At 43.8% G+C, this 9879-nt stretch overlaps 1 protein-coding gene across 1 annotated transcript in view; it reads left to right on the top strand.

Annotated features, from left to right (window-relative positions):
• The first annotated feature begins 693 nt into the window (after window positions 1–693).
• Window positions 694–9879, top strand: part of scnn1b (sodium channel, non voltage gated 1 beta subunit) — a 38844-nt gene continuing 29658 nt past the window's right edge. Inside the window, 4 exon segments of the mRNA NM_001078969.1 lie at window positions 694–840; window positions 6234–6553; window positions 6861–7170; window positions 9148–9338. Of these exon segments, the coding sequence (NP_001072437.1) occupies window positions 832–840; window positions 6234–6553; window positions 6861–7170; window positions 9148–9338 (830 nt within the window). The 5' untranslated portion in view covers window positions 694–831.

The following is a 9879-nucleotide window of genomic DNA, read 5'->3' as shown; positions in this document are numbered from 1 at the left end:
GCCCAGGTCAGAGCGCAAAGGGGACAGTAAGTAGCGCCCAGGTCAGAGCGCAAAGGGGACAGTAAGTAGCGCCCAGGTCAGAGCGCAATGGGGACAGTAAGTAGCCGCCCAGGTCAGAGCGCAATGGGGACAGTAAGTAGCCGCCCAGGTCAGAGCGCAACAGGGTAGAAGCGCAATGGGGACAGTAAGTAGCTGCCCAGGTAGAAGCGCAAAGGAGACTGTAAGTAGCGGCCCGTGTTGGAGCGCAAAGGGGACAGTAAGTAGCGGCCTATAGAAGCGCAATGGGGACAGTAAGTAGCGGCCTAGAAGCGCAATGGGGACAGTAAGTAGCGGCCTATAGAAGCGCAATGGGGACAGTAAGTAGCGGCCTATAGAAGCGCAATGGGGACAGTAAGTAGCGGCCTATAGAAGCGCAATGGGGACAGTAAGTAGCGGCCTAGAAGCGCAAAGGGGACAGTAAGTAGCGGCCTAGAAGCGCAATGGGGACAGTAAGTAGCGGCCTAGAAGCGCAATGGGGACAGTAAGTAGCGGCCTGGGTCGGAGCGCAACACCGACTGAGAGCAGAGACAGGTGGGCGGGTCTGGGTAGCTGGCACCGCACCTGTATTATCAGTAGGCTGCTTAGATCCCAGGTAGCAGCACAGAACTAGCGAACAGCACCGGAGATCGGCCGCTCTCTTGCCCTCTGCTGGCGCCAAAGCGCAGCTCCACAATCTCAGTGCGCAAAGCTGGGCTGAACGCTTCTTGGTGCGCAAAGACTGCGCGAATCTGCGCCTCTGCTGCTCTGATATCCGCTTGCTGCGCCCATACCCGTCTCTCTGATCCCGGTACCATGTTACATGTGAGTAGAACTGAAACTGGGCCAACTGTGTGTAAATGTATGGTGCCAACCGGCTTATTCCGTGCGGGGTTATACTGTGCGCACTGGCGCTGATCATTGTGGTGTAAGTGGTTGTCCCTCCATCTGTGGGGTACCCTTACACATATAAGCGACCCCTTTACTGGCAGCCGGTGGCATTCTAAGTATAGAATAGTATATTTATTTATTTATTTATTTATTTAAGGGGTGGTTCACTTTCAATGTATATACCTTAAATACAATTATATATATGTGTGTGTGTTATATTGCAATTTGTCTTTATTATTTATTTATTTTTCCTTTTCTTCATCTTTTCAGTTTTTTAAATGGGGAGTCTCCCAAAATGTATTGCTGTGTGAGACTACAATTATTATTGCTACTTTTTATTACTTATCTTTGGATTCAGTCATTCTGTTAATATTTCAGTCTCTTATTCAATTCACTGCCTGGTTGCTTGGGTAAACAAGACCGTAGCAACAAGACAGCTGCTGAGATTTCAAAGTGGAGAGCTGCTGAACAATAAGCTAAATAATTGAAAAACCATTAAAAAATGAAGACCAATTGGAAATTGTCTCAGTATATCACTGTGCTAGTGCTTTAATAGGGTCTCGGACCTCCTTTATTCCTTTAGATGCTGACTGACAATTTGGGTTTTTTGGCAGTGCCATAACCTGCTGTTGATATATATGTACTGTATTATTTTGGGCATGTGGGTGGATTGTGTTGAAAATGAGTCCACGCAGTGCAGAGTAGAGGAAAAACTTGTCCAACCTCTTACGTATGGGGTGGAGGCAGATGTGGAACTTGGTTCCAGCTTTTTGCAGAATTGTTCCATTTGCCCAGTGTATTTAGGGGAGCAAGGCAGGCAGGGCCGAAGATAAGGGGGGAGGGGGGCAAATGTGATTTTAGCCCTACCCGTTAATTAGCCACAAGAACAGGTTGGCTGTGACAGTTCTCTTTGCTCTCCCCATTATAACACCCAGTGTTTATGTAAGCTGGCTTTTAATTGTAAGCTTTACATTTATAGATTATACACGTTTGTTTTCATTTTGTTCACACCTTGGTATATTTCCTGATGGTCCAGGTTTAGAAAAAACAATGAGAAAATTATTATTATTATTATTGCTGATCTATAATTTTATTATGGGATATTAGTTTTGGAAAAGGGTCACATGGGCAACTTAGTCGCTCAACGTGATAGCTGCAGCTGCAAGTCGCAGTTCCCTCTATACAGACATTTGAAATCATCAAGGGGGTCTATGACTACACAAAGGCACGAGGCTGCAGATAGACTTCCTTTCATATAGGTCATTAGGGTTGCATTATTCTATTTATTCATGTGACTAGTGGCATAAAAATATTGGGTACAGACTAGGAAAGAAAAGGGCTCGGTGAGGACATAAAAAGATTAAGGGGGTTATTTATCAAAATGTGTTTTTTTCTAGTTTTTTTTTATTTTTTTCTAGCACAAAAACATTTAAATCATGTTAAAAAAAATACAAATGTCAATAAATAACCCCCTAAGTATTAAAATATCAGGCATTTTTCCCCCCCAGACCCAGAGAAGTATTTAGGTCCAGTGTTACCCTAGGCACCCAACCTAAGTATGCCCCCCAGAAGGTGGAAGTGATGTCACGTGCATGGGTGATGTCACTTCCATATGATGACATCACTTCCAGTGACTTCACAGAGGGAAATGCCCCACTCGCCCAGCTTTCCAGCTTTCCACTGGTGGGTTTGGCAGTGGCTGGGGAGGGTTCTTATTTTTTAAAACTTCCCCATAAGGCTGCTGCCCTAGGCCCTCGGTTACATATATATAAATACAGCCCTGGCCAGACCCACATCTGTGCCAAGAGATTTCCAACACATCAGAAAGGCTGAATTATGGGTTGTACCCATAGGAGCAGGGGCCCAGAAATATTTGCACAGGGGGCACAAGGGAGTTCATTCGAAGCCCCTCGTGTGTCACATAGCAGCAGTTATAACTGATAATAACTTTAATATGCCCCTTTAATATTTTATTCATAGTTATTCATATGCCTTTGTGTAAAACAGGGAAAAATGAAGTCACGTGGTAGTTGCATGGCCATATAAATGCAGCAGGCCACGGGGAAAGTACTTGTTTACAAGCCATGAATGGGTATGGTATCCACTCCTTATTGGATGGGGCTGGCCTGTAGAACCTATAACCTACATTTAACCAAAGCCACAAAATATGTCTGACTTCTCTGTGTGAGTCAGATCCAAGGGCCAACCAGTCCGGCCTTAACACGCCCCCCCCCCCAAGCTAAGGCCCCACCAATCCCCATAAATACTGGCGCCAGCGCAGTTTAGTCGCACTACACCATGCAGCCTGTCAGTGTGCCTGGGCTAGTGGGGCCCAACAGGACTGGGTCTCACTGGATATTCCTCCACTACACTAATGGGCCAGTTCGACCCTGCAGATATTTACTGTATGTATAATAGAAGCTCCATGAGTTGCCCGTATCTCTCTGCTGCTGCTGTAGATCAGGGCCTTGGCATTGTACACAATCTGTTATCAGTCGGTTGCTCTTTTCTTACATTTGCGACTCTTCTTGTTTTTATGTAAGTGTTTTGGAGGCCGAGTTCACCCCTTGGTTTGTGGGAAGCACTCAATAAATGTGTTTATCTTTTGTCAACAGAACATAAAACATTTATTTTTTATAGTCTATTGTAACAGGTAGCAAAAATGTAGCTGCTGGCAAGAACCTGCCTGCTTAATGTGTCACAAAATGGAATTTACAAGAAACGCAACATAGATAAGAAGAGACTCCTCAACATTTTCTATAGGTGGTCATACACTATAAGATCCGCTCATTTGGCGAGGTCCACCGATATGCCAACCTAAGGTGGAAAATATTGGAATAATCCAATTGCTTGGCCCTTGGGCCAAATAAACAAATTAAAATGATGGTAATAGGACCCATTGGAGCAAGGACTTCATCAAATCTGCCCAATTTTAGGCCTGATATCGGTCAGGAGTCCCCATACACAGGCAGATAAGCTGCCAAATCAGTCTAAAGGACCCAAATTGGCAGCTTAAATCTGCCCATGTATAGCCGCCTTAATTCAGTATTACTATACAAGCCAGTTCAACAGAATCCTTCCACTCCAGCTGTTAAAATAAGCATCTCTCTGTCTCTTTAAGTCCTCTGCACTACTATTTCAGACTCCTAAAAAAATGTAGCAGAAGCCAGCTCATTAGCAGACCTGGAAGAGACCTGATTTTTGCTACATTGTTTTGAGAGTCAGAAACAAAGAACAGAAAGAAATAAACAATATCAACTACATTTACAAATAGCTTTAAGAGCAACATTTTTTAATTTATGCACTTTGGAAAGTACATTTTCTTTCATTATGATATTATAAGTATATTTGAAGTCAAGGAAGACAATTAAACATGTTTAAAATAAACCAGGCTACTGCAAACTGAAAGTTCTAAAGTATACATATGCAAAGGTTACATAGTAAATAGTAATAAAATGTTAGTGGGAGTAAGGAGAAAGCAGGGGTTTTAAACAACTTCTTTTCTTCTGAACTTGTTTTTAAAGACTCGGATACCAGGCTCGGTCTGGGATACAAAATAGGCCCTGGCATTCCAAGTACACAGAGGCCCAAACAGCCCCCCCACCAGCCCAATAAATAGTGACTGTCTATGGCATCGTACAGCAGCCCCTCTGGTATTTCATTCTGGTTCATTGCCAGAACCCACCAGGCCTGCTTAACATCTCCCTCTAATAAACTTCTAAGTCGAAATAAATTAGCGTAACAGTTACAAAAAGATGGGGTCAGACTAAGTTGGCAGACACCAGGAGAGATCTCGGGGGGCCCTGGCGCTTATGTGTTCTCCCATCTTGGCCCTGCTGTCTGCCTTATGCCTGGGTATGGAGTAGGGTTGCCACCTGTCCAATTTTGCCCAGCAGGATTCTCCAAGATTGACCTGGTGATTGTCATAGTCCCGCCCTGTTATGTCAGTGGCCCACCCATGTGATGTCACTGCCTGCCCAGTGAAGTCATGTCCCACGTGTCTGCCTGGAGTTCCCGGGCAGGAGAGGTGACAACTCTAGTATGGGGGGGATCTGTTTGCAGAAGCCACAATACGGGATACATGGTGGGGCAATGGGGCTGCAGGGCTGCGGAGTGGAGGGTTTACAATGAGCAATAGGTCCCTGGGTAACAACCCCCAGTGGGCCCCAAAGACCCCTGTCCGACACTGCAAGACGAGGAATGTATGTGCACAATTGCATTACTGGCTGGTTGCTATGCCCACTGACTTCAAATGTATATTTCCCGTTACATATTAAAAGAATAGATGTGTTTGAACAATAGCACTTCATCAGGTCCTATTTAAACACTAGTCCAGCGAAATACACTTTGTAAGAGCTGTGTCACCACACAATCAGGATTGGGTTGTTCTACATATATTCAGATATACTTGAGATATAATTCACTGGAATTTAAATTGGTTTCCTGGAGGAAAATATATGTACAACAGACACACAGAACTGTAGAAATGTATTTTTGGCCACATTAAACCAAGATAAAATTGTTTTGTAATACTGGTATACAAAGAGACTTCACCGCAATGTTGTGGGCTTCTTTCCACTTAATGATCTAGAATGGCGTTCCTCAGTGCTGTGATCTAGAACACTAGTTTCTGGGGCATTTAGAGATTATTTTTTAATTACGGTACAATTTGTTCAATAAATAGGATAAGTGGGTCCTTAGGATTTACTCTTCTGGTTACTGATCCACTGGTTTTATTGGGTCTCCAGAACTCATTTGAAGTAAATCTGGTTGGTACAGGAATTCTTCTGCTTTTGAAAAACAATATAAACCGGAATTGTACAAACTATGAAGAATTAAACACCTATATCTCCTTTCATTGCTTGAGTGACCAACTAACCAGAGTTTTTGGGACAAGTATATGGTTCAAGAAATTACAAGACGGGTCAAGGAGGAGTTTCCAAAGCTCCCAAAACTCACAGGTGGTGGGTCAGGCTTCAAGCAGGGCTCCTCCCATATGGTGATGTAATGCTACTGATCCCTCCCCTCTGATCTATGAGATCATCAGAGGATGAAGAAGAGAGTACAGTGTTGGACTGGACCCAGGGCCCAACGGGTACCCGACTTAAGGTCCCACAACCCAGTCACCTCTGTACAGAAACCCCCCATCCCTGCCAGCCCCATTGCCACAGCTCAGCACCCTTTCCACCTAATAATGCACTTTGCATAGAAAGCTGAACCTTTTTTTCCCATAAAGTGAATAGTGTACCATGTATTCTAGGTGCATTACTGAGGCCCATAATATACTGTATGCATTCATGAAATCAAAATGTTAATTACATCTGCAGGTAAAGATGAAGAGGCTGAAGCGATATTTCACAAGGGCCTTGCACCGTATACAGAAGGGACCCGGCTACACCTACAAGGAGCTGCTGGTCTGGTTTTGTGATAACACCAACACTCACGGTCCTAAGCGGATCATTAAAGAAGGGCCTAAGAAGAGAGTCATGTGGTTTATACTGACACTGGTCTTTGCAGGACTTGTGTTCTGGCAGTGGGGGGTTCTCATCCTGACATATCTCTCCTATGGTGTGAGTGTGTCTCTTTCCATTGGATTTAAGACCATGGAATTTCCTGCTGTGACAGTGTGTAACGCCAACCCTTACAAGTGAGTACAACCAGGGCAGTAAATGATCTTGGGTTCTTTTTACAAAGTGCCACCCGTCGACCTTACTTATATTTCCCACGGCTCAATGTGGCTTTTTCAGACTCCCATACATAATATTGGCACCCTATCCTCCATTAGGGGCTATGCATTTTGTGCTAGAGTAATTTGCTGGAATAATTCTAGCCTTCTTTCTCATGTTACTTTTGCCTTTCTGTGCTAGAGTAATTCTGTGCTAGAGTAATTCTGTGCTAGAGTAATTTGCTGGAATAATTCTAGCCTTCTTTCTCATGTTACTTTTGCCTTTCAGATACTCAAGGGTTAAGCCGCTCTTGAAGGATCTGGATGCGCTGGTGGCCACGGCTTTAGATCGCATCCAGTTTTCTAGCCAAGACCAAGCCAACACATTCACTCAGAGCAGCACCAATCAGAATGTGACTCTTGACCCGACTCTGTGGAACCACATACCACTAGTGGTTATTGATGAAACTGACCCAAGTAACCCTATAGTGAATAACATCTTTGACAACAATGCCATCTACTCAAAGAACAACTCATTTAGAAACTCCTCAGAGGATCAGACGTCCTACTCTCAGCGGTACAAAGTGGCCATGAAGCTGGTGAGTCCCTCATTCATAGCTCACTTAATGTGCTGTAAGCGTCATCTTATCCAATTATCCTGTATGGTTATGGTGGTACTGGGGGGTCCACTTTGAGAGTTTAAAGGAGAACTAAGGTCTGGCACTGGCGGTAACAGGCTTTCACCACTCAGATACACCAAAGTAAGCTTTGTTGAGGTGCTCCAAGACTGTGTGGCTGGCCTCCTGGGGGCCTCAACCCAAGGTAATTTAGGGTGAGATTAGGGGATAATGCCTATTACAACATGCAAGTATTGTTATTTCTATGGCTGTAACCATTGTATGAGCTAATGGGGACCCAAAATAAAGGTCATCCTGTGTCCTTCATTGAACATACAACAAACAACTGCCTTACATAGACAGTATCCAACTGATCCAGCCTCTGGGCCAAATAGATACCATACAAGTAGCCATACTCATGTATGGACACCTTGCTAATGTTTCATGTTTCCTGAGTCTTCTTTACTTCCTCGTCTATAGATGGACTATAGGTAGATAACTCTTATACATGTCCAGATAACAGGGCTTCACTGTAAAAATCATCCAAACTGCCTGGGCAAACCTGCAAAAAGCATTCCCAGCTTTGTACTAACAAGGGTTTTCTAGCTTTTGGGTTAACTCACACAGAACTGAAGTCAACATGTAATAATGATGTGTCATTTTCCATGTAAGAAGAACAGTGCAACCTGCATTGATTCCAACGATTGTGTGACTGTGCTCCGAAGTTTACAAAGGAGCTACTTCTTTTTAATGCTTTGTACCCAGTGTAGACTATGGCTGACTTTTGGCTGATTTTGGGTATACCCACCCCCACTCAATCTTAATCTCTCCACCTGATACAGGTTATGCATTTGGCAACCATCTGCGTCTGGAATCTGCACTAACAACACAGAAGCATTTGTCAACAGTTCTCCACATATCTGAGGGGAGAGGGTTTTCGTTAGTAATTGCTAGTCTGTTGGCACACTCATTTTACTTGTGAAATCAGCTAAGGGAGGCATACAAATCGGCCACCCGTGCTGAGGTGATATAACACAGGCCTGAGTCCCATATGTGGCAGTACAGCTATAGGATCCCTTATCCGGAAACCCGTTATCCAGAAAGTTCCAAACTTTGGAAAGGCCATCTCCCATAGACTCCATTAAAAAAACGATTTCCTTTTTCTCTGTAATAATAAAACAGAACCTTTTACTTGACCCCAACTAAGATAATCCTTACTGGAGGCTAAACAATCCTATTGTGTTTAAATGATGTTTAAATGAATTTTTAGCAGACTTGAGGTATGGAGATCCAAATTAAAGAAAGATCCCTTATCCGGAAAGCCCCAGGTCCCGAGCATTCTGGATAACAGGTCCTATACCTGTATTAGGATCCCTAGCACATAGCAACCAAGGTTTCAAATTAGCTTGAATCTCAGGCACCAGTTTTGGATTGTTAATTACTATTTCCACTACCTTGGAAAATAAAGACCTTTACTCTCTCACAAATCACATTTACTTATCTTCTCTGACCCGGTGGTGTCTTCCTAGCCATGCAGCCACCAAAACACAGCACTATTAATATCTATAGTTCCATGTCAGAAAAGTACATGTGTCTCACAACACTGGGTGAGTTTCACTTGAGGGCAAATACACCTCAGTGTTGAGTAAGGGATAGTCGGGCCCTGACTGGCACCTGGTGATGGTATGCCCAGACTGGCAATCTGTGGGTTCTGGCAAATTCCAGAGGGGCTGCTGTAAGATGCCATAGACAGTCACTATTTATTGGGCTGGTGGGGGGGCTGTTTGGGCCTCTGTGTACTTGGAATACCAGGGTCTATTTTGAATCCCAGTCTGGGCCCCGATGCTCTCTGTCTAGCACTAGTCATTTACTGGTAAGTATGATCTATATAATGTTCTATGTACAGGCATTTCATACAGTAAGTTTTATTTAGTTTTGAATCTTTTTTTTTTTCTGCAGTGCACAAACAATAACACCCAATGCGTCTATCGGAATTTCACTAGTGGCATTCAAGCTTTACAGGAGTGGTATCTCCTTCAGCTTTCCAGCATCTTCTCCAATGTGCCACTAGCTGACCGCATAGCTATGGGCTTCAAAGCAGAAGATTTGATTCTTACCTGCCTTTTTGGGGGGCAGCCGTGCAGCTACAGGTACATTATCAGCACATTTAATGAAGGAAGGGATGCATATTCATCGTAAAAGAGGTTTCTTATTTATGGAGCATTTTGTACTTTGGTTTTGCCTCTTGCTGGTTACCTATACTTTCACTAACTTCCAGATACTGAAAGCACATTAACACACGGGTCATTTGCTGGTTGGGTGTGACTGCGAGAGAGTGATCCTCTTCCTTCCTCTGTCTTCGTGCCACTTTTTTACTGAACATGCATTAGCCCCAGGGTCGCGAAGACAGGAGGAAGAGGATCGCTCATTCACAGCTACCCCGTTCTGGTGTGGTTTTCTCCTTAACAGGAGCACCAACCTGGGGCATAAGGTAAGTGATTACAATCACTGCCTAAGATTGACACCCTCCAGTGATTTTACCTTTCCTTCTCCTTTAAAATGACAGTTCAAACCTTAAAATTCAATGGTGTGTAGACCACTGGTTGTTGGTTGTCCGTCGTTGGAGGAGACATTTTTCTTCAGGGACCTCCTTAGCCAATAACAAGGTTACAGATATAGAAATGTAATTGT

The sequence above is a fragment of the Xenopus tropicalis genome, chromosome 9 (genome assembly GCF_000004195.4).
Source record: "Xenopus tropicalis strain Nigerian chromosome 9, UCB_Xtro_10.0, whole genome shotgun sequence".
NCBI classification, from domain to species: Eukaryota; Metazoa; Chordata; class Amphibia; order Anura; family Pipidae; genus Xenopus; species Xenopus tropicalis.
Note: the sequence above shows the minus strand (reverse complement) of the source record. Positions and strands in the feature narration are given on the sequence as shown.